General features: G+C 43.7%; 2 protein-coding genes across 2 annotated transcripts in view; both read right to left on the reverse strand.

The window, feature by feature from the left end:
• Nucleotides 1-1,987: 1,987 nt before the first annotated feature.
• Nucleotides 1,988-23,381, reverse strand: LOC138503256 (beta/gamma crystallin domain-containing protein 2-like). Its single transcript, XM_069622852.1, has 3 exons — nt 23,151-23,381; nt 9,176-9,335; nt 1,988-2,804 (listed from the first exon to the last, which is right to left on the reverse strand). Exons 1-3 carry the CDS (start codon nt 23,379-23,381, stop codon nt 2,716-2,718), a joined length of 480 nt encoding a protein of 159 aa, XP_069478953.1. The 3' UTR covers nt 1,988-2,715.
• Nucleotides 23,100-24,194, reverse strand: part of CRYBG2 (crystallin beta-gamma domain containing 2) — a 723,752-nt gene continuing 722,657 nt past the window's right edge. Inside the window, exon 22 of the mRNA XM_069622850.1 lies at nt 23,100-23,908. Coding sequence (XP_069478951.1) covers nt 23,820-23,908 — 89 coding nt within the window. The 3' untranslated portion in view covers nt 23,100-23,819. The remainder of the gene's footprint in view (nt 23,909-24,194) is intronic.

Raw genomic sequence — 24,194 nt, forward strand, 5'->3', positions numbered from 1 at the left:
CATTTATGTGGCGGGTCAAGGAGAGGGTTGCATCAAGAGAGACCCCTAAGGTTTTGACCACTGGGGAGACTGGGATCATGGACCCATCGATATTGAATGCTGAGTATTTTGGGTTGAGTTTTTTTTAAGCATGGATGGTGGTCTGACTAGTAGGAGTTCTGTTTTCTCATCGTTGAGACAGAGGCCATGGGTCGCCATCCAAGCTTGGATGGTTGTACACAGGCTATGTTCAACATCGCCACGTCATTAAAGTAGTCGCCAGAGAGGGGAGGAGAATTTGGGTGTCGTCGGCATAGTTAGTGTATGCTATGTCGGGGGAGTTCGGGAGATCGAAGAGTGGTTTCGTGAATATATTGTATAGCGTTGGGGAGACACATGACCCTTGAGGTACTCCACACTTGATAGGGGAGGGAGCAGCACAGGCATTTTGGGAGAAGACTTTCAATGCTCTACCTTCCAGGAAGAAGGTGAACCATGCTGCTGCTTCTGGTGAGAAGGAGGCTGCGGTGGTGAGATGGTGGCAGAGAATATGGCGTCAACTAGGTCAAAGGCCACAGAGAGGTCTAGAAAGATAAGCAGGACAGGTTTTCCCTCGTCCCTGATCTCATCAATCTGTTTTTTGAGGTCACGGAGTGCTAACTCTGTTCCGTGTCCTGGACGGAAGCACGACTGTCTGACTCCTAGGATGTGACTTACTTCCAGGTGATGTTGAATTTGTACATAGGCTGCTTTGCCAAATATTTATAGTAGGAAGGGGATGGTAGTGATGGGCTGGTAGTTGTTGGGAAAAGCAGGGTCAAGTGCTGATTTTTAGAAGGGGGAAAACCCGGGCTTCTTTAAGGCTGGATGGTAATGTGCCTGCCTAGAAGGAAAAGGTGATTAATGCTGTGTTGAACGGTGCTGGTGTTTCAGCAGAGTCTTTGATGAGAGAGGCAGGACATACATCCCCTTTAGATCTTGATGGTTTCAGAGGTCTAAGGATACGTAGGGTTTCTTGTTCTGTGGTTTTGTTGAATCTAAACAGTGGGGTTACTGTGGCATAGGAGGTAGAGGTGTGGGTTCTTATGGTTCCTTGTGCTGAATGTATTGACACATGTTTTATATTGTGTGTGCCCTTTGATTGCTTAACCACCAAATAAAGTTGATTGAATGGAAATGAAATAAAACATTCCCTGCCCCGCACCTCTAGGCCTACCAAACCTTTAATAACAAAGATGGCAGTCTCTCCGACGACTCTGGGTAAATGGAAGTGGTGGCAGGCACAAGTTCAAGCTAAATTAAGGTCTACAGTATTATCCTTCTCAACCTTACCCAATTTCCATTGCACTTCTAATTCATCCCATCCGCTGGACATGGAAGCATCGACGCAGGACAACACTGAGATACTTCACCTTCATGTTCAATGGCTCCAGAAGTTGTGATGGTGCAGAGAGCTTGCTCTATGCAGTGGCGGAGCTGGGGGGGCAGCCTTCTCTGTTGCATCCCCTGCTGGTGTCCAGTGCACTCACCAGCCTCCCGCTGGCACCCTGTTGGCCACCCCCCCCCGGCAGCAAACTCTACCTCCACTACTGGCTCTATGCCTCTCGCTCTATGACAGTGCTTGCTATCACTCAGTGGATATGGTTGCATAATTATTAGGACAATGTTGTGTTTTAGAGTATTCAGGATGAGAAGACCTAGACATTGTCTACAGAGATTGGAGGGCACCCTAAATAGCATCTCACAATGGGGAATCGAGAATAGGAGCTTTGTGGAGGGACTCCAATAGGAAAAGGTTTTATCTTGCTACATTTATCAATTGGATTTTCTAAAGAGGATTTAGGGTCATTTCTCAATTTATGCGATATTTACACACAGCGGAAGACTCATTTGACTGGACTGTTGGAGCGTGAGAGTGCGTGCTTGAGCAGGTGTGTGTGTGTAAATGTGTGTGTATAACATCTATTCCAATACACCAAATACAAATATCAAAAACTGAGACTGAGAGTAATAGTTAAAAAATAAATCTTATATTACAGTTTCTTCTGTTTTAGACACTGACTTACATACAATGGACAAGTGTCCTGGACACATGAAAAGGTGAGGTTGTTAAATTGGTCAGGGGTCCCACTGTACGTCCTGGGTACTGAGGTCACAGTAACTGGAGAACGGATTTGTAAAATGTGGAGGGGAGTAGCCAACTGCTCCCCCACACCTACACCAATGTGCTCAGGTACCAGGCTCTGGCGGGTTGAAAGAAAAAATCTGTACAAAGAGACCTCATAGTAAACCTTCATAAGGCTTGTAACGTGGCAGGGTATATAAAAATTAACAGTGTATTGCTGTACAGTGTGGTGCCACAGTCTGTTTGCTGGTGGTGGCCAACAGAAACTGCATCAAATGCATGTTAGTAGGCCACCTCCACAAGTCGAGGTATTCCTTTCTGCAGCTTGGTGTGTCCATGAGTACTTCAAGTATCGTCTTCAAGCCACATGTAGGAGAGGTCCCCACAAGAGCGGCAACAAAAATCTCTGGCAGAATGTGTTGTTCCATGTGGCAACGGCTGTAGCACTTTCGTAAAGAATTAATTTACAATTTACAATGTCTGACATCCCCAGAGTGTCTTCATGTGAATCGAGGAAACATCTAATGACGGGGGAATCTTCTTTCGGTGTCGCCTTCGAAGAAGAGAAAGGACCCCCTTCCCATTTAGCTATGTCTAGCTTCTCCAAATTCTCATAGCACTTCGATGGTCCACAACTGCGTAGGTCTTTCCTCAGCCACATCCCAAAGGACTACATGGTCCCGATCGTAGACTTGACCACCTGTGGGGAATGGGAAAGAAGAATCAATCAGCTAGTAGAGATGTCACTTGTTTGTTGTTTCTTACTCACATTTCCTTTCTCATGTTATACTATATCATAATGCATGAAAGCCTGCAAGCTCCTTATAGAAGCCTATACATCATGTTCTTTTTAGAAGCTGGTTGTGAAATCACTAATGGCCTGCAACAAGAACATTGAATCACTTGTGAACTGCAATCAATTATTACTTTTGATTTGTGACAACGCAATGTCTGCTGATTCAGCCAGCACAGAGCAAGATACCAGTTGTCACAGCAGCACTTAATTAAAGCTGGGACAAGCTGTTCAAATTCCTTTCTTGTAAAATTGCTTTCTGTGTCATTTATATTAATTAACTGATAAGATACTGTGTATGGTAGTATGTTCGTTTTGTGTACTGTTGAAGTACAACACTTGGGAGCAAGAATTTATCTGCACGTGCATTCGATCCATTTTTGTAAACTGCTTAAAGTATTTTTTGCAACACATTATACGCTGCATGTTACTTTTATTGATCCAAAGCACAGAAAATGCTCTCCTGAACATCCGTGAAGACCTGCTCTCCAACCTTGACTCCAATACCCCCTGGGTCCTCATCTTACTTGATCTCTCTTCTGCCTTGGACACGGTCAACCATGCCATCCTGCTCCACTGTCTCCGTGATAACCTGGGTATCACCAATCAGGCCCTGGCTTGGCTGACCTCTTTCCTCTCTGATCGACCCTCCCAGGTCCAATGTGGGTCCTTCCTCTCCTCTATCTCTATCTCTACCTGTGGTGTTCCCCATGGGTCTAACCTCTCTCCCTGGCTGTTCAACCAATACCTGGCACTTCTTAGCCACCGGATTGCCGCTCTCTGCCCCAACTTTTAGTGCTATGCAGAAGACACTCAGCTCATTTTCAGGCTCCCTTCCACCACCTCTTCTCCTTCTCTCATCTCTGTATGCTATCCAGGAGTGGTGTGCCGCCAACAATCTCGGCCTCAATGCCAGTAAGACTGATCGACACACCTGCTCCCTCATTTCTTGTCACTCTATGGCCGGCCTCTATTGGCCCTCTTCCTTCTCCCACCTGTGAGGCTAAAATCCTCAGGGTCATCTTCGACTCCACTCTCTCTTTCTCTCCTCACATCTATTATGTCTCTAAGAAGTCACACTGCCAGCTGCACCTCCTCAGAGGTATTCTTCCTTTCCTCTCCTTCCCCCAGAAGCTCACTGTCTCCAGAGCTCTTGTTCTTTCTAGGCTGGACTACTGCAACAGCCTCTTTCTAAATCTGCCTGATTCGACTCTCCGCCATCTGCAACTCATCCAGAACAGGACTGTGAGACTTGTCCTTGGCCTCAAGCCCAGGGATCGTATATCTCCAGGAATGAAATCTCTGCGCCTGCTCCCAGTGGCTGCGACAATTAAGTTCAAAAACCTCAGCATTGCCCACAAGGCCGTCTGGGACCTGGGGGCCTCAAAACCTCCAACTCTCTCTTCCAAAATATCTTCCATCTCGAGCTCTTCGCTCTTTCGTCTCCGACTGCCTCATGGTCAGTCGCTTCTCCAAGCAAGAAGTTGGTGGTAGATCTCTTTCTTCATCTGGAGCCTCCCTCTGTAACAGCCTCCCTGCCTTCCTGAAACTTGAGGAGAACCATCTCCGGTTCCGGAAGCACCTCAAGACCTTCCTCTTTGCTTCTGCTTTCTCCCCTCCACTCCCCTGCTGAACTCTTGACTGAAACTGCACTGGTCACCTGGCTACCCTCTGATCCCGGGCCCAGGGCCCCGCCCCTGCCAGCTGCTCCTGGGCAACCCCAGCACTTGGGGGGGATGTTTCTGTATCCCTACAGTCTTCCCAGCTCCTGGCATTTGATGTCTGCACTTACCCCTCCACTTGCCACAAGCTAGCCACACTTTTACCTATTATTTATATTTATTTTATTTATTATTTACTGTTGATCCTATGTATTGCACGGCCCCCTCCCCTTTCACCCTGCACTTTCCTTCCCCCCCTACCCTGCACCTGCGCGATCTCAATCTCACTTGGCCTAGTAAGATCGTTGTCTCTGTCTTCCCTCTTATCCCCCACCCTTGCCTCGTCGCGCCTTAAAACACTTGTGTATATGCCCATTATAAATGCCATATCATATCATATCATATATCATAAACCGATTCTATACTGATTATGTATACCAACAGCTTGAAGATCTCTTATATTAGATTAAGCAAGAGGTCATGTATTAGAAGGAATATAATACCCCCTTCCATACGTAAAAGGATATTGAAAGTCACCTTGCAGTTCTGAATCCTTGTAATGGAACTCGCACTCTTTTACAGATCTACTCGATGACTTGCAATATCCTTTTAACGTACAGTAGGGGTACATTATCCCATATATACTAAATTATAAATATTATATATTATGTTATAGCATATGACATTATATTATCTTCTTTCAGCATTGCATTGCTTTCCTTAAGGCCATTTCCTGTAACAATGCTATTATCTAATCATGCATATATTTTTATTACAACCAATTTTGCACAATTGACAAATCCAACATTAAGTGAAATATATATTTTCATAAAAGTAATACAAAATAACAACAATGCAAATAAATGAATAACAGTTAATGAAAGAACAATAAGTTTAATAAAAACTAATAAGAAAAAATATGCAGTCTGTCGTTCTCTCTCACTCTCTCACTCTGTCCTTTCACTCACTCGGCCTCACTCTGTTTCACTCTATGCCGCTCTCTCTTTTTCTCTCTCTGTTGGTGCGAGTCGCATTGTCGGGTGCATGCTCGCAAGAGCCACCTCATCTGTTACTGAGTGCAGCAGGACCAGAAGAAAAGCATGGATATCTTGAAGGAAGTTGCTGTGAATGGGAGCCGCAGGGAAACAGAGGAGTCCCTCGACCGCGTACATCCTGCAGCAATATCGCCATGACGCCGAGTGCACACCGTCCATAGGAGGGAGTGATGGGGGTGTAGGTGTGCTCTGTGGGTGGCCCTGGGGTTCTGGCAACCTTGCAAGGGCCCAGAAGACCAGGCTGCATGTTTTGCAATTGTGTTTGTTATTTTCTATTTTATGTTAATTGTTGGTGTTTGTGCAGACTGTAACAAATGAACAGATTCAGCAACTCTACCAACCAATCAGTGGTCAGCCTGTTAAATTAAATATTGGCTAAGTGCTCAGAGAAGAAAATCTGAGTATGGCCTATTCCAAGAAGGAAGGACTTTTGGGAGAGAAAAGGATACATTTTCTTGGCAAAAGAAAGAAGCTATTAAAGGGGGGCATTATTCAACTGTATAAGCGTTGTAAACTGCCTCTTGGTAAAAGTGGACAATGTTGTATTGCTAAAGATCACTTCCACTATATAGTCATAATGAGAATGTTATACTTGTCTTACTGAGCAGAGGGCATGATCAAAACCTAAAATAACCATATCAATTAGTTTCTGATTTATATATGGCAAACATGCATGTGGTAAACAGAGTTGTATGCTTATATCCATAGGTACATAATGCACATTGTGCTAGGTGTTCATTGCATTTTCCACAACACTCACCCTAACATTAAAGTGTTTGTAACGATTACCTAATTATACATATTCGAACATCCTTATATTGTGGATGTGAGGATAAAAAGGCTATCAAGGCTGTCACTCCATTGGTTTGTTTTCTGGAGATAATGGGCTTCATTACAAGTTTGGCAGTGCAGAACAAAAGTGGTGGTAATTGTGTTACCACCACTTTTTTGGGCAGTACTGAACTTACCACTGTTTACCATCAGCGGAATTACAGTGCAGTAAATCCGCCAATTTGTAGAGGAAGAGTGAATGATTCATCTACGGCTTGCTGCTGGAGGTAAATCCTCCACTTCACCTCCAGATATCGGCTGATTTACTGATTAAAGACGGACTAATTGTACCTTTGTGGCAACCTGTTACCCCTACCTGTGAGTTGAGCCTTGTCGCTCTGCCCACGTTACTTACCTTTAAGAGGGGTTTGGCTTACCTTTCTTGTCAGGTGTGTTAGACCCCCCACTAAGGTCAGTGGTTGTAGTTCCCTCAAAAAAGGGTGATATGTAGTGAAATTATGCAACTGTGTTATTGCAGCCTTCCATATTGTGTGTGTTAGGTCCCTTTCATATGAACCTGCACGCTGGGTGTGTGATAATTTACACATCTCTGTACTAGGAAGACTCTTTAGGAAGCACCCCATTTCCCATGCCTCTGGGCAGTGTATAGCCTCCATACCAGGCCACAATGGCACACCCAGTCAGTTAACAGCATCTGCCCCCACAGTCCAGGAACATGCAACATGTGTAACCTTTGCAGGAACTTCACCTGCTACCAGGGGAGACACCCACACATGGGAAGTGTGGTAAGATTGTCTTCAGTTATATACATACATACAATAGAGGGAGTCATCGCTAAGGGGACAACTAGAAGAAAGCTTCATTGTTAGCAACATTAGATGCTGAGTGTTTGAGGATATTCTGCTCTCTGCTGGATGGAGCCGACAGGGCAAGGGAAGTGGAGGCAGTGGTGGTCATGTTTACAGGATGTGCCATAATGGTGTGGAGAAAGCGTGAGCTGTGTTGGAAAGGTGGTGTAGAGTTGGATGACTCGGGGCGCGGGGGCTGCTGGAAATTTACAGTGGCTGTGATGGACCGTGGTGCACCATGGACATTGAATGGAGGAGGTTTGGCATGATGATTGATACTGGTTCTTTGAGGTGTTCACCAAGGCATTTCCAGAAAAGGCTAGGTCCCTGTTGGTGCTGGACGTTAGGCCACGCCTCATTGCGGTGCTGGGTTACAGATAGAGTGTGGTGAGTTTCAAGAGGGAATTAGTGGTGTGTAAAGTATATATACTGAAAAAAGTCACAATTGGTAGAGTGGATGGACCAAGGGGCACTTAAGTACCAACTTCAACTGGGCACGGTGGAGGCAATCTTGAGCACAGCGGCGGTGGTGCAATCCGATGGTTCACGAAAGGAGGGATATCCCGCCGTCTTCAGGGACGGACTCTGCCTGGGTAAGGGTTTAAACCATGCTACCTTTCGGTCTACGCTTCATCATTTCCATTTCTGTGACTGCAACGCGCTTCATTGACATTGTGAGCTTTTTTCACAATGCCAGGATGTTTTCAAAGGCAGAGGTAAAATGCCATAATTGTACACATTTTAATGTTCCCAGCTAGGGGTGTCACAGTATTAGTTTTATGACGGTACGATAACCTTCTTGCCAAATCACGGTATATCATGGTTATCACGGTATAGCAGGTGGAGTTAACTAATCTTAACAAATATTTTCTAAAAGGTCATAAATTGACAGATTTATCATCACAAACAAAACCAGGCAACCAGGGCCAGAATTGGGCTTTTCAACATACTTTCCACTGAAATGCCTTGCTTCCACCAAACACAAACGCACGTGTGTAGGGGCGGGGGGGCTGCTATAACTTGCAAAGCAAACTGAATAGCTTTTCTTAAGTGGTCATTTAGGCTTTTTGCTCCCCCACTGGCTACTGGTGAAGATGAGCATGTTGCCATCTTGATAACCTGCATGCCACAGATCAATGGAGGCTGATGGTAGTATAGGCTTGTGCGCATACACACACACACAATGCACTCTCTCTTTACACTACAGCCTTTAGTTTACTTGCGGGCCAAAAGGTGTTCAGTAATCACGGACATGTTACCCTTTGGTATAGCAGCAGGGAATACCGACAGATGAGTGAATTTCGCAGTGTGACTTATTATGTGTACATTCAATGATAGAACCAGGGAAATCCCCCATTGCCATATGTTTAGAGAACATTATCCATTATAAATATCTAAACCCCAAAGCTGCCACCCCAAAGTAAACCCTTTTCCTTCATGGCACTGTATCTATTCTTCCTATTGCTAACATATTGATTTTGTGTCGGGCACGTGTGGTTTATGGCATGGCATTAAAAACTGCTCCAACTGAAACTACTTGGCAGACGGCACATCCAACAGTGCAAGACCAAGACTGCGCAGCACTTGCTTACTGCAGCCTTTCCAAATCAGATTGAAAAGCACACTTAACGGTATGAACGGTATAACGGTATAAACAATGTGATGGTTATTATTGTTCAATTAAGTGGTTCACGGTATCTTTAACGGTATACCGTTATACTGTTATATCCCTATTCCCAGCCCACAAGCAGTCTCTCTCTCTCTCTCACTCTCTCTCACTCTCACTCTCTCCCCTCCATCTCTCTCCAAATGAAGGGTATTCTTCCATCCTACTCCCCAAAAGCCTTTAACCCCAAAGCCCTTTCAATTGACACCGCTGCCGGCAGCAGACACTCCAGCCAGGTCTGTGCTGCTGTGGTTACCTTTCACATCGAGGATCATGCGCTCGAACAACTGATTGTGGATGTGCCCATTGGCATTGATTCTCCAGGTCTGGCATGGGATTCGGGACTGGGACCACAGCACCACTTTGGCCCCTTTATTAGCAGCTCCGATCACCTGCAGACTCATGTCTGGTGCAACCTGAGAACAAACAAAGCACATGTGTCATGGGATCTCCCAAGAGAAGGCCTAAGGGAAAGTCAGAACACTATGGGCGGAGATATAATGATATTTGCCCAGAGCACTGGTGAGTCTGCGCAGTAATAACCCCCAGTGTGCCAAGTTCCAGCCAACAGGAAGTAGGGCACCTGAACATCAAGGCATTACTGAATGATTGGAGAATTCCGAACCGGAAGTCGGGGCTTTGCATGAGATGGGCAAGAGTTCTAACAGGAAGTGAGGGCTTTGGCCAAGGAGAGGGAGAAGCCGTGGCAAGAAGGGAGGCCAGTGCACAGTAATGGGTAGGCGGCTGAGCAGGAGGAGGCAGTGATTTAGAATGAGGAGAGTAACCATGGCTGGCACTAGTTGAAGTCTTAAATGAGTGAAGGAGTCTAGACAGGACATGACGGTGGGGAGATTGTAATCAGAAGCTGATGCTATTGTAACAGGAGGCAAGCATCCTGCAGAGGAAGTAATTACATGGTACAATATGTAACAGTGACGTAAAAGATGTTACTGAGGCTTGAGTTGTAGCGAACTCTGGGTATAGTGATGGGGAGGAGCTTAAGTACGAAGTGATGGCAGTGTGCACAATGTATAATAACCTAGGCAGTCCAATATGTGGGGGCATGAGTGTTGCAAAGCCTTGGCAGGTTGCGATGGCTCTGCAGAAACAGGGACGTGATCTGGTGCAATTTACAGTGAGAGGAAGAGCAGAGCAGGAAGTGGTGTTAGCACACTGAAGTCATTATTGATCTCTTCTCAGCCAATCAGAATGTTCAGAGTGCCGCCAATAACTACTGCATTCCAGACAGACTGACTTGAGAAGCAGCTTGGGAAACAACGGAAAGCATGTCTCCACTTTCCACAAACAGCAATGCATTTTGCCAGCAATGTTTTTTTCATCAGGATACCCCACACAGAATTTAACATTGTAAAGTGATAGCAACAACATGGTTTTGTAAAGAAAAATATTCACTTTAACATTGCACCTGATTCCAACACATGCTAAAACTGTTCCAGACCAGCCAAGTTGACAGTTAAAATGCTTACCTAATAGACAATCTAATTATTTACATATTAGGAAATAAAGCCACATTTAATTTACTCACACGTTTTGTATAGTTTAATTACTAATAAAGTGAGATGCTTTACTTCCCCACCACCACTCCTAAAACTTAATTGCTATTAACGCAAGTTGCTACTATCCTTTTAAACCTCAGGATGGCTCATTACGCTTGGAACAATTGGCCATAACTTGGGGGCAGGCCATTATACTGTGATAATGATCCCACGCTCAATCTATAAGGTTACGATAGAGGGCAGCAAGGTAAGAAGACAGATGAATAAGTGACGCCATACTTGATCAAAGATAGCAATCCGGCTTAGGCAATGCCAAAACTAAACATGGGCAACAGTGTCACACCCAGAAGGTACGTAAGCCCCTAAACCGTGTAGGCATTGGGCCCTGCAGAACTGTACAGACTAGAAGGGGAACGCTTTTAACATTTTCCTGAAAGTCATCAGACTGCTCGTTCTCTGGATATCGACGGGGAGCAGGTTTCAGAGCTTAGCACAAGTGATGGTCCAACAACGACCACACCCGCTGGAAAGGGCATTATTAGAAGATGATGGAGGCCAGGAAGAGATGGCCATTTTTAAGGCAGAGGTGTATCCTGGCAAAATGAAGATAGTGCGCGAGGAGAGGAGGAGTCTCTTCACATGAATTGATGATGGTGTAAAAGGGACCTGGGCAGAAAGTAAACAGTGAAGAGTCCGAGGATAAAATGACAGGAGCCAATAAGATAAGCAGAATCTTCTGAAGAGGAGATTATGTAGTACCAAGATTAGAGTCGCTACAGTGATTCTTGAATTGGTACTGCATAGCAATGGGTCCACCCCACCAATTGGGACTCAGGAGCACTGGCGCAAGAGTCGCAATTGTTAGCTTCCTATCAGATTCATCATATAACACTTGCCACCAGTCTTCAGCGCTGAGGGTCTTCCTCTCTGCAAATTGCCTCCCCAAATGCTTGGTTCTTTCCGAGCGCAAGGTCAAACAAAACAGTGCTAAATGTTTTAATGTTTCCTCTTGTTGATTTCATAGCCTGCATTTTTGTGTACTCCCAGTGTGGTTTGTCCACATACTTATTCTCTCATCCGCCTTGAATAGATTAAGACAAAATTTCATGTACAGCAATCTTCGACGACGATCATCAGGGAATTTTGCCATATATTGCTGTGTTTCATTCATCACTTTTGCTTCACTAGGTACGTTCTTCATGATATTATGATTTGCCCTTTGTTCTACAGTCAAGGACCAGTCATGTCTCCAAAGTTTTTTTTGGGCAAGATTCGGATTAGTGTGAAGCACTGTGATATCGATGTCGATGTATTTTCATAGTTCTTTGCATCGATCAATCCAGAGCGTCAGAATACACTGTTTGTTTCCACTTCTTGGGTCATACAAAAAGTCTAATTGGGGAGGTGTATCTTCCATGGTCATCTTACGAAAAAGGGTTAGCATATTCCAACAAATCCTTGCATTCAGTGGGATTAGATTTAATTCATAGCGAATGCAAACTGTAGATGTCCCCTTAGGAAGCTATAAGACTTTAGTCCAAAACATGTTCTCCAACGAGGACCATAATGCATGCGGGCAGCCTAGGGCACATAGCGCTCCATAAATTAAGGCCGGTACCGCTTTTTGTTGGTAAAAAATGATGGCTGGTTTCAGAGAGAATTTCCTGTATTTTTTATTTAATACAGTAGTTTAAGTCGCTAATTGTTGGCATTTAGCTTTCACATTTTCAACCCATGGTGAGTCGTTCAAGTTTGAGCTGATCTTCATGCCCAAGTATCTAGTTTATGATACATTCTTAATGTCTCCCAGGTGCGATTGGAATTTCTTTCTTGTGCCTAACTTATTTTTCCAAAGAGCTTGTAATATCAGAATCTCTGACTTATTCGTGTTGATGCATAGGCCATTAGAGTTGACATATTTTACAAGGGCTTGAAGTTTTCTTTGTAGGCCAATTTGTGTTACATGCAACAGAATAAGGTCGTCGGCATAAAGAAGCCAACTAATATGAGATCCATGCATCTTCGGTGGAAATGAGGGTACACTTTCAATGGTTTTGCCAAAATCTGAGAGAAACAAATTGAAGATTATTGCAGCCAACGGACACCCCTGTTTCACTCCGCAGAACGTTGTTATTTCTTCTGACAAAATTCCTGCTTGATCCAACCTGATCTTAATTTCAGTATTGGTATGTATTTACTTGATAGCCAGAAGTTAATTTATAGGGCAATTCCACTTAAGCAATTTTGACCAAAGGATTTCACTGTCAATATTATCAAAGGCGTGCGATAGATCTACAAGGGCAAGGAAAACCTTTCTTTCTGTACTTATCGCCTCCATTTTCATATGATTTATTGTTAGTAGATTTAAACCAGAACCTACGCCCTTTACAAAGCCAGATTGCCTAAGATTGAAATATTGACTTGATGTAATTCACTCTTGAAGTTGACGTTGCAGATGGTTTGTGTAAATTGCCCCCCGGGACGTCCTAGAGTGCGATTGGCCAGTACTTTTTTGGGTTAGCTCTATTACCCTTTTTAAAAATGGACACAATAATCACAATTTTCCATGACTGGGGAGTTGCACATTCACGTTTGATTTTTGTGAACAGTGAGGTGCAAAACTCAGCCCATTTTCTGGGTTCCTCTTTATCGTATGGTTCCTCAGACTGGTAGGTCCCAGGGCACGCAAAGAGCTTATCTTTTTAATGATGTTTAGAGTGTCTTCCTTGCCACATTTGAGGTCCCATGAAGAAGCTTTCGGAAGTGCTGTTTCTCATATATTGCCCTTTTTGCTATACAGCTGGCTATAATGTGTCGTCCAAACTATTTCAGACACCATATCATTCTGAATTGCAGCTTGCTGACCGCTTTCTTCATTGATTGTTCTCTAAAATTCACAGCTGTTTTTATCCGGCAGTTTGTCACATCATGAACTCAGCATCTTGCTGTAGAATAATGGTTTTATGAGATTTCAGCCAATTTTTGTATTTTTGCCTTGCTAGCCTTTTATGGGCAAAATATGATGTTTTATCCGTTCGTTTTTAGGCATTGCTTTAATTCAGTTCTCATTAGGTGTTTCCTTCTCAGAAGCTCAAGATCAGAGGTGTGTTTAGGTTTAAAGTAACCCCTGTTCTTTTTCGGCAAATTGAGTCAGAAGGTGTTCATATTCAACTTTGTCCATATCCTCACAATATGTTTTTACAATCAACTCCACTGCATTGTCGTTAAGACGAAGTCTGCCCCTACTGGATTCCACTGCCACATAGTGGTTCCACTGGGGGCTGAGTTCCCGTTTAGTTGCTTTGGGGAGCACCTGTAAGGAGACTGCTCGTTTTTGCATGTTCGCAGACACAAAGAATTAGTCTAATGTTGAATTTTGACAGAGGCTCCCCCATGTTGGTTTTGCTGGGACATCGCAGTTAATATTTCCGTTTAGCATTGCCATGTCTCTTGTTTCCATTTCAGCACACCATTTGGATTTCACATCTATGTTACCGTCTTTTCTCAGGAGTAATTGAGTATTCAGTGTGTAGGCAATTAATATTTAAATCGCCACACAGGATGATGTTTGGAAGTTTCTTCTTCGTTACTTTCATCGATTAGTGTGGTGACTTGATCGATAAATGTCGTCGCCCCGGCAGCTGTTTTTGCCAGTAAAGATTGATTATGCGGATAATCTCATTTTCTGACTTAAGCACGCTATACAAATGAAAAAAGAAAAAAAAAACCTGTCCCCTCCCACACAAGAGATTTGAGAAGAATGTATCTCTATTAAGAAATCCTTTCTTGGCAGGCCTTTTCTTTGTTTATACTTGTGATGGTTGCGTGTCAGTCGGTTACACAGTGAGTGAGCGGGTTGTCAGTGGAACAAAGGTATGACAGTGTTCGTGGCTGGCATGAAGGACAGCAGGAGTGCCATTGTAGAGAAGGAGCTAAGTACCCCCACCTCAATCACTTCGCCCATATTGCCTATCTGCTGGACACCAGAATGCGATAGACGTACAAAGCCCTTTGAACTACAGATACTAAGGAGAATCCTGAAAGCAAGGTTCCCATTGAGACAACCATACACGCATATGAGACAGTATGATCGCTGTCCGAGTGATAGTCCGGAAGAAAGCAGGACAAATTGAAGAAAATAAGAGAAATAATGACGTTATACAAATGCAAAGCTGACGTATATAGAGAAGAGATGCGGCTATAGATAATTCTATAAGGCATCAAGAACGTACTGAGATGAATGACATCTTGGGACCAAGATGAAGAGACTCATGCTACAAAAATAATGAAGATACTAAGCAATTTCACATGTGAAAATATGCAAAGAAACACAAGCATATGAAGTATTCTTGAGGCTAGCATTAAAGTAAATAGAGTGCAGCATGCGCCAACATGTGTGTATATATATATATATATATATATATATACATATATATATATATTGGAGTCAGTAAAGGATGGATGTTCCCACTACATACGATAGCAGTGCTGAGTAAAAGAAGGAAGGTTGCTTTCCCCAGTTTCCAAGTATGGCACAGTTAGAAAACAAGTGAATTACAGGTGAAAACTCAGAAAGACGAGGTTGGATGAGCCAAGAAACCAAGGCCTTATCAGACTGGGGTGAGCTGACATTGGACACAAATCGTGTGAAAGAGAAAGGCTTCCTGTTCAGAAGGCATGGAAGAAAACAAGAAGACGTCAGAGGTCTATTGGAAAATAGCATTTTAATACACTGAAAGCTCAATTTCGTAGTCTTTAGTCACGTGGGGAGGAGAAGTCGGACGAGCATAATGGTAACACCTACACACGAGGGCAGAGTGTGCCTTCACTCCCCTAAATTCTTCAGTAGGAAGGAATATTTCTAAGGATGAGTTCAAAGCCCTAATTTACAGCAGACCACTGAGGTGATGATGGATGGTCATGTTAATTGGTGGGAAGCTATGGTTAAGACTAGCTTATCTGCACCTGGCCGCTCAGCCTGCGTGCTGCTAACACAGGTTGGGAGGGTACTGACGGAGGTTAGAAAGTAACCAATGGTAGAGGACCGCATGATCAAGGGTCCTATAGTTGTGTAGCCAATTAGACGTTGTATATTTAGTGACATTCATAGTGACACATTTTTAGGGAAGGGCTTAGTTGCCCCACCTGATGTTAAGAAGCCTATCACTTTATTTCACTGCCCAAACGAATATGGATCGTATACCTAGGTGATCCGTTTAGACCCTATCACATTCACCCATATGTTTCTGATTTTTGCCACGTAGGATGATGTTAGTGATATGCAGGTTAACGTCATCAATGATGAATATTTACTATAAAAGTGTGATTTTTTTAATGAAATGTTTTGAGATTGTGATGAGAGACATCTTCTGATGTCCGTTGTACTCCCTGTTTTAGATAATTGATATTTAAACAGTTATCCTTTTGCCAACTACCTGAGTATTTTCGATTATTGATGTTTGGATACAATTCTGCATCCCCATCTATCTCAAGGGTATTGCTATCTCATCTTAAAGGGCTGGATGGTCCAGTTCAACACAAACACCTTTCGCCCGTGTTGACATCTTAATAAGGGATAGTGCATGCCCTTTTGCTGAAGTGGCATAACCTCACGGTTGTTACTGAAAACTGAATGCTTCAGAATGGTAATAAATACCAATTGGAAGAGGCACAAGCAACTACCAACTGCGCCATAATTGCAGCAACCATATTCTAAACGGAGGACTTTTAAAAGCTCATTTATCAGCCTGGGAGTGCCAGCAGCAACACAGGAGTAGTAATTGCTGCTACTAGTCATCCGTGAGGGATATCAAGAGTTGCACCAGGACAAAGAGAGATTTCTGAACATCTGCCCATCTATGGGGCTGATACCCAGGTATGCCCTTGCCTTTGGTGCAATTTCAGTTGAGGGTGAATCCTGGTGAGTTACAGTAAGTAGATACCCTTCTTTAGATGGCAGACCGTGTGGAGATCCTGTGCCTGCTATGTAGTCGCCCAACAGGTTTTCGGAGATCTGTTCTCTTGCCTTTTCAAAGGCAGTGCGTGTTATTGGCATTCAGTGTGTTGTGGTAGGATTGTGTGAGCTGCATTGTTGCACTCTACGGGTGGCACAAAGGCTCCAACCACAGAGCTGAAGTGGATTATCAACGTTCTAAAGCCGCACTGGCTGATAATATATGAACAGGTGGAATGTGGCCCAATGTCGCGTGTATGTGTGTCTATATGTACTGTATAACTGAACCTCAGTGGAACGTTGTACAACAAGGGGATAATGAAACAGGATACTGTGATATTGATACAATTAGAAACATAGACCATCAGATACAGGGTGAGAAAGAAGGAACCACTCTGGGTGGTAGGCTGGGGCTCCACGAATTATCTGGCCATTAGATGTTCTTTTAAGACTCCATCATCTATTGCTGGTATTTTAGCCAACCACACTCTACGTTTGTGTTTCTTGGGAAGAAGGCGTTTCGAGCATAAACACATAGTTATGCAGTGAATCAGAGCCATCCCGCATGCGTGTAGTAGGGAGTGAGATAACAATAGCCAGGTGGCTGAAGACTCTACTAGAGATGAAACATGCAAAGGCCAGGGAAAAGTGGTCACCCAATGGTTTGGAGATAGAATTAGGTGGGGAGGGCAATGTGGCCGGTTAGTGAGGGGATGATTTTCTATGAGTAGTAGATGGAGTGCGGATTTAAAGGTTTGATAGGGAAGAAGGACAAGAGGAGAGAAGGAGCAGAAGTGGTCAGGGGGATAGGGTGGGGAGAGATTCAGAAGGGCGTTAGTTTGGAGGCTTCAAGTGGGGGAGTAACGAGAGGCAGCATCAACTAGTTAGAGGGCTAATTGCCCACAGAAACATTTGGACACTAGGAGGAGGAATTTTTTGAGGGATCAGTTAGGCATGGAGAGCCAGCCAGCGTGAAGGCGGGCAGGAGAGATGAGCGAGGAGTAATTAGGGTTGTAGAATGTACAAGTAGTGCAATTTAGGATTTGGCAAAAGGGTACAAGCAAGTCCTCAGAAGAGGCTACCATAGTAAATACAAGAGTGGAGATTTACATTTGCGTTGAGTGTTGGGCACTGTGTTGAGTGATGGGCACTGAGAGGGCATGCTTTCCTGATGTCTTTTAAGTTAATACTTGCAGCAGTAGTGGTAGAAACAATGAACTGAGGAGTTTTAGATTGCCTGCTAAATAAACCCCTATGACTGCGTGCAAGTAGGTATGGAGAAGGTAGTGATATAGGGCGGGGTGGGAAGGGGCTAAACAGGGATAAAGATAACCTCGGCTTTAGCAGAACATATGGAATCGTACCAAAATGGCGCCTTCACAATTACGACGGCCGAAAATGCTGACTTTCTTTTTACCCCCCTTAAACCACATTTATATGTGGGGGTATAGAATATAATATTATATGGGGGGTTCCAGGTGGTGTCCCCACCCCCAAATTTATGTGGTGTAAAGGGGTTTAAAAAAAAAAAGTCAGCATTTTCGGTCGTCGCAATAATCACATAGATCCGAACATATCATGAGACAGCAAAAGCTAGAAAATAAACACGCAGCTTGGAGTTCAGGCGTAACAGAGGGGAAGAAAAAGAAGATTTGGGTGTCATCGACAAAAAGATGGTAGGACAGTCAACGGAAGCAGTACGTTTACAAAGGGAGGAGGAGTAGAGAGTAACATAACAAGGGGCCCACACCAGAGCAATGTGGTACTCCAAACTGGACAGAAAAACTATTTTTTATTTTTAGTGAGAAGTAGAGCGCAATGTCATTGGAAGATGTAAGGAGAAGTCAAGTGGTAGCGCAGTAGAGTTTGTGGGGATGGGATTCATGGTATTAGATAACATTGGTGTAGTAGGCAGTTTATGCAGCATCGAAGGCAGATGTGAGCGCAGACAGTGCCCTTTGTGATGAGTGAGAAGAGTATAGGGGGAAAAATGCACGCTAGCACCACAGGGGGTGGTTCATGTCAGCCTTTGGATGTTCAATTTCTGGAGTGATCCAGAGGTGGGAGAGGAAGGTTGATGGGTTAAAAGAACAGTGATCAGGAAAAGCTATGGAGCAAGGAGACGAAGTAAACTGCACCACAGCCTGTTTGGAATTTTGAGAAATGGATAAGGTATCTGTACAATTATTTATCCAGCATGTGAAGAGAAAATGGCATGTCAGCATTGACATCATTCTCATCCTATCATTTAACTCTTTGGAAGCCGCCAATGCTTAAAAAAAAAACACTGGGAGTTTCAGTCATTTCCCAAACCCCGAGGTATGTTGAGGAGGGCCTGGCTAATTTAATTCACAACAAAATCCACAGGGCAGATTCTGGAACAAAATGAGTTACTCTGGTAAAGTTCAAATCATCGCCATGTCGTCTAAAATGTTTGACTTACGGAAAAGACAAACATAAATGGATACAAAACCAACCAATGTTTAAAAAAAATAAAGAAGGAATTCTTAAAAAAAAACAAATAGTTTCCAAATAGTTTCTTTCAAGAAAATAGTGTGACAAAAACGAGTTGCTCCCAGACAAAAACAAAAGTTTTTGTTATGAAAGTGAGCCGCCGTGTAAAAAAAATCTTTTCTTATTTTTACTATACATTTAGGACAATTTTTACATTTTTTTTGAAGAAAGTGCATCATTCTGTAATAATAAGTAGTCAGTTGGCTATAAAAGAATTGATCCGATACTGGCAAATTTAAATCCACTTGCAAAACATCCCCAATATACTGTGTGGTGGAAATCTGAAGTTTTCAGCTGTTCGCAATTTCTGATTTATGAAGACAAATGTCATTAAACAAATTCTCAGTCCCAATCAGAGGAAGATTATTTTTTAAAGTTCACTTTTCAGCCTCACCACCTCATTAGGATGAAGTACCCAAGCATGAGTCTAATGGCCCTCATTTACATCTTATCTTTCAAGAAGCCTTGAGCAATGCTTCTGGGGAATTTTTTTCTGTTGTCTTCCCTCCATGTCAATTTCTTTGAGAGGGGGGGGTTTTGAGGTTACATTTTAGGTAAATACTTTCTTTCTTTAAAAGCTCCAGGCAAAACACTAAGACTCGAGGGAAAGCACATTTTTCAGGTTTGTCAGCATTTCTTCACAGAAAGTGGAACTTTCTCAGGGGCATAACATGTGCACCTATCACCTGCCCTCAAACCATGAGCGTTAAATTGTATAAGGTATTCGAGGCCAACTGTCAGAGGGAGGCCATCCCTTAAGATGAGAACCTGACAAGAGCCATATGCAGTGGGCTCCTCACTGCTCTTTTATTCATATGAAAATCCCACGGTTGACGAAAAGCCTCTAATCTTTATCAGTTAGACAAACTCTTTCTTTTAAAGTTGAAGCTGGTCACTAGATACTGAAACCAAAATCCAAGAGCAAACATTTGCTTCACAAGAACTAAAAGACAGCGCTTCATCCGAAATATAAATAAAACATTTCGAGGAAGCCGCAGTCACAGATGTGTCCGTTTGAATGGATACTCTGGAAACCATAGGGCATTTTGTATTCTTTTGCGGAGACTATCGTGGGATACGACAGTGGACACTAAAACCCGTCCCAAGAAATAGAGGGTTTCACCAATTTAAGCCAGCCCTGTTATGCTGTCTTAGATAAAGTAGTTACTCAGGCTTTGGATCTGTTCATTAAGGAGGGCCTACATTTTAGAAAGTCTCTCCCCTGACTATCCCCATCCTTGTAGGTCATTGTCCAATCGGGATAAGAGCAGTAATAATTATCCCTTTAACCATATTTTAAATGATTCATTTTTGGTTTATAGTAACTAGGAGTTTGATTTGATCGTGTCCCAAAAGAGTTTTTGTAATATATTTTATTGGGCAGGGGGGCGATAAAGTGTAACATATTTCATTTTAGCTTACTGTATTTTATTTATTTATTTATCAGTTTTTCATTTGAAAAGCGCACACAAACCCATAGGCATCTAGGCGCTATCAGAGGAATCAAGTTACATGCAGCCCGAAGGCAGTGTACAGGAATTAACAGGTGAATAGACAGATACAGGTGCAAGGACAGATACATAGCCGGTGCATAGACAGACACATACAGAGTTATTAGAGCATAGGGTCCGGGCAGGATAGAGGACGTAGTATACAATAGTTAAGCAAACAGCCAGGTTTTGAGGGCTTTTCAGAATGCCCAGAAGGATTATTTCGCCCTTAGTGCATGTGGGAGAGAGTTCCATTATTTTGCAGCGATTACTGGAGAACCTGTCTCTTCAGTTTTGTCACGTTTAAACTTGGGTTGAGCGAGTCTGTGGTTGTATGGAGTTCTGGTAGGCCTGGAAGAGTAGGTCTTAGCAATTATTTGGTCCAGATAAGGAGGGGCAGATTTGGAGATGCACCTGTGTGTGATTGTGTGTGTCTGGAAAGTGATTATTTCTCGATAGGGAGCCAGTGTACTGCTCTACGTCAGGCCGAAATGTGTTCAGATCTGAGTATGTCCAAGGCAGCTCGTAGAGAGTTATTTTGGATGGTCTGAAGTTTTTGTATGTTGTGGGCAGAGGTGCTGGCTAATAGTACGCTACAATAGTCTAGCCTAGCACCGACAACTGTGCATCCAATCATTAGACAGCTGTCTGTGGAGAGCAATGGTCTCTCAGAGTTTAGCAGCTTGGTTGAATAGGCCGCTGAAGAGGAGATGGCATTTATGTGGCGGGTCAAGGAGAGGGTTGCATCAAGAGAGACCCCTAAGGTTTTGACCACTGGGGAGACTGGGATCATGGACCCATCGATATTGAATGCTGAGTATTTTGGGTTGAGTTTTTTTTAAGCATGGATGGTGGTCTGACTAGTAGGAGTTCGGTTTTCTCATCGTTGAGACAGAGGCCATGGGTCGCCATCCAAGCTTGGATGGTTGTACACAGGCTATGTTCAACATCGCCATGTCATTAAAGTAGTCGCCAGAGAGGGGAGGAGAATTTGGGTGTCGTTGGCATAGTTAGTGTATGCTATGTCGGGGGAGTTCGGGAGATCGAAGAGTGGTTTTGTGAATATATTGTATAGCGTTGGGGAGACACATGACCCTTGAGGTACTCCACACTTAATAGGGGAGGGAGCAGCACAGGCATTTTGGGAGAAGACTTTCAATGCTCTACCTTCCAGGAAGAAGGTGAACCATGCTGCTGCTTCTGGTGAGAAGGAGGCTGCGGTGGTGAGATGGTGGCAGAGAATATGGCGTCAACTAGGTCAAAGGCCACAGAGAGGTCTAGAAAGATAAGCAGGACAGGTTTTCCCTCGTCCCTGATCTCATCAATCTGTTTTTTGAGGTCACGGAGTGCTAACTCTGTTCCGTGTCCTGGACGGAAGCACGACTGTCTGACTCCTAGGATGTGACTTACTTCCAGGTGATGTTGAATTTGTACATAGGCTGCTTTGCCAAATATTTAAAGTAGGAAGGGGATGGTAGTGATGGGCCGGTAGTTGTTGGGAAAAGCAGGGTCAAGTGCTGATTTTTAGAAGGGGGAAAACCCAGGCTTCTTTTAGGCTGGATGGTAATGTGCCTGCCTAGAAGGAAAAGTTGATTAATGCTGTGTTGAACGGTGCTGGTGTTTCAGCAGAGTCTTTGATGAGAGAGGCAGGACATACATCCCCTTTAGATCTTGATGGTTTCAGAGGTCTAAGGATACGTAGGGTTTCTTGTTCTGTGGTTTTGTTGAATCTAAACAGTGGGGTTACTGTGGCATAGGAGGTAGAGGTGTGGGTTCTTATGGTTCCTTGTGCTGAATGTATTGACACATGTTTTATATTGCTTGTGCCCTTTGATTGCTTAACCACCAAATAAAGTTGATTGAATGGAATTGAAATAAAACATTCCCTGCCCCGCACCTCTAGGCCTACCAAACCTTTAATAACAAAGATGGCAGTCTCTCCGCCGACTCTGGGTAAATGGAAATGGTGGCAGGCCCACGTTCAAGCTAAATGAAGGTCTACAGTGTTATCCTTCTCAACCTTAACCAATTTCCATTGCACTTCTAATTCATCCCCTCCGCTGGACATGGAAGCATCGACGCGGGACAACACTGAGATACTTCACTTTCATGCTCAATGGCTCCAAAGACAGTCAACAGAAGTTGTGATGGTGCAGAGAGCTTGCAATATGCAGTGGCGGAGCTGGGGGGGCAGCCTTCCCTGTTGCATCCCCTGCTGGTGTCCAGTGCACCCACCAGCCTCCCGCTAGCACCCTGTTGGCCACCCCCCCCGGCAGCAAACTCTACCTCCACTACTGGCTCTATGCCTCTCGCTCTATGACAGTGCTTGCTATCACTCAGTGGATATGGTGCATAATTATTAGGACAATGTTGTGTTTTAGAGTATTCAGGATGAGAAGACCTAGACATTGTCTACAGAGATTGGAGGGCACCCTAAATAGCATCTCACACTGGGGAATCGAGAATAGGAGCTTTGTGGAGGGACTCCAATAGGAAAAGGTTTTATCTTGCTACATTTATCAATTGGAGTTTTTAAAGAGGATTTAGGGTCATTTCTCAATTTATGCGATATTTACACACAGCGGAAGACTCATTTGACTGGACTGTTGGAGCGTGAGAGTGCGTGCTTGAGCAGGTGTGTGTGTGTATAACATCTATTCCAATACACCAAATACAAATATCAAAAACTGAGACTGAGAGTAATAGTTAGAAAATAATCTTATATTACAGTTTCTTCTGTTTTAGACACTGACTTACATACAATGGACAGGTGTCCTGGACACATGAAAAGGTGAGGTTGTTAAGTTGGTCAGGGGTCCCACTGTACGTCCTGGGTACTGAGGTCACAGTAACTGGAGAACGGATTTGTAAAATGTGGAGGGGTGTAGCCAACTGCTCCCCCACACCTACACCAATGTGCTCAGGTACCAGGCTCTGGCGGGTTGAAAGAAAAAATCTGTACAAAGAGACATCATAGTAAACCTTCATAAGGCTTGTAACGTGGCAGGGTATATAGAAATTAACAGTGTATTGCTGTACAGTGTGGTGCCACAGTCTGTTTGCTGGTGGTGGCCAACAGAAACTGCATCAAATGCATGTTAGTAGGCCACCTCCACAAGTCGAGGTATTCTTTTTGCAGCTTGGTGTGTCCATGAGTACTTCAAGTATCGTCTTCAAGCCACATGTAGGAGAGGTCCCCACAAGAGCGGCAACAAAAAACTCTGGCAGAATATGTTGTTCCATGTGGCAACGGCTGTAGCACTTTCGTAAAGAATTAATTTACAATTTACAATGTCTGACATCCCCAGAGTGTCTTCATGTGAATCGAGGAAACATCTAATGACGGGGGAATCTTCTTTCGGTGTCGCCTTCGAAGAAGAGAAAGGACCCCCTTCCCATTTAGCTATGTCTAGCTTCTCCAAATTCTCATAGCACTTCGATGGTCCACAACTGCGTAGGTCTTTCCTCAGCCACATCCCAAAGGACTACATGGTCCCGATCGTAGACTTGACCACCTGTGGGGAATGGGAAAGAAGAATCAATCAGCTAGTAGAGATGTCACTTGTTTGTTGTTTCTTACTCACATTTCTTTTCTCATGTTATACTATATCATAATGCATGGAAGCCTGCAAGCTCCTTATAGAAGCCTATACATCATGTTCTTTTTAGAAGCTAGTTGTGAAATCACTAATGGCCTGCAACCAAAAAATTGAATCACTTGTGAACTGCAATCAATTATTACTTTTGATTTGTGACAACGCAATGTCTGCTGATTCAGCCAGCACAGAGCAAGATACCAGT

The sequence above is a fragment of the Ambystoma mexicanum genome, chromosome 11 (assembly GCF_040938575.1).
Source record: "Ambystoma mexicanum isolate Mex_15411 chromosome 11, UKY_AmexF1_1, whole genome shotgun sequence".
Lineage (NCBI taxonomy): Eukaryota > Metazoa > Chordata > Amphibia > Caudata > Ambystomatidae > Ambystoma > Ambystoma mexicanum.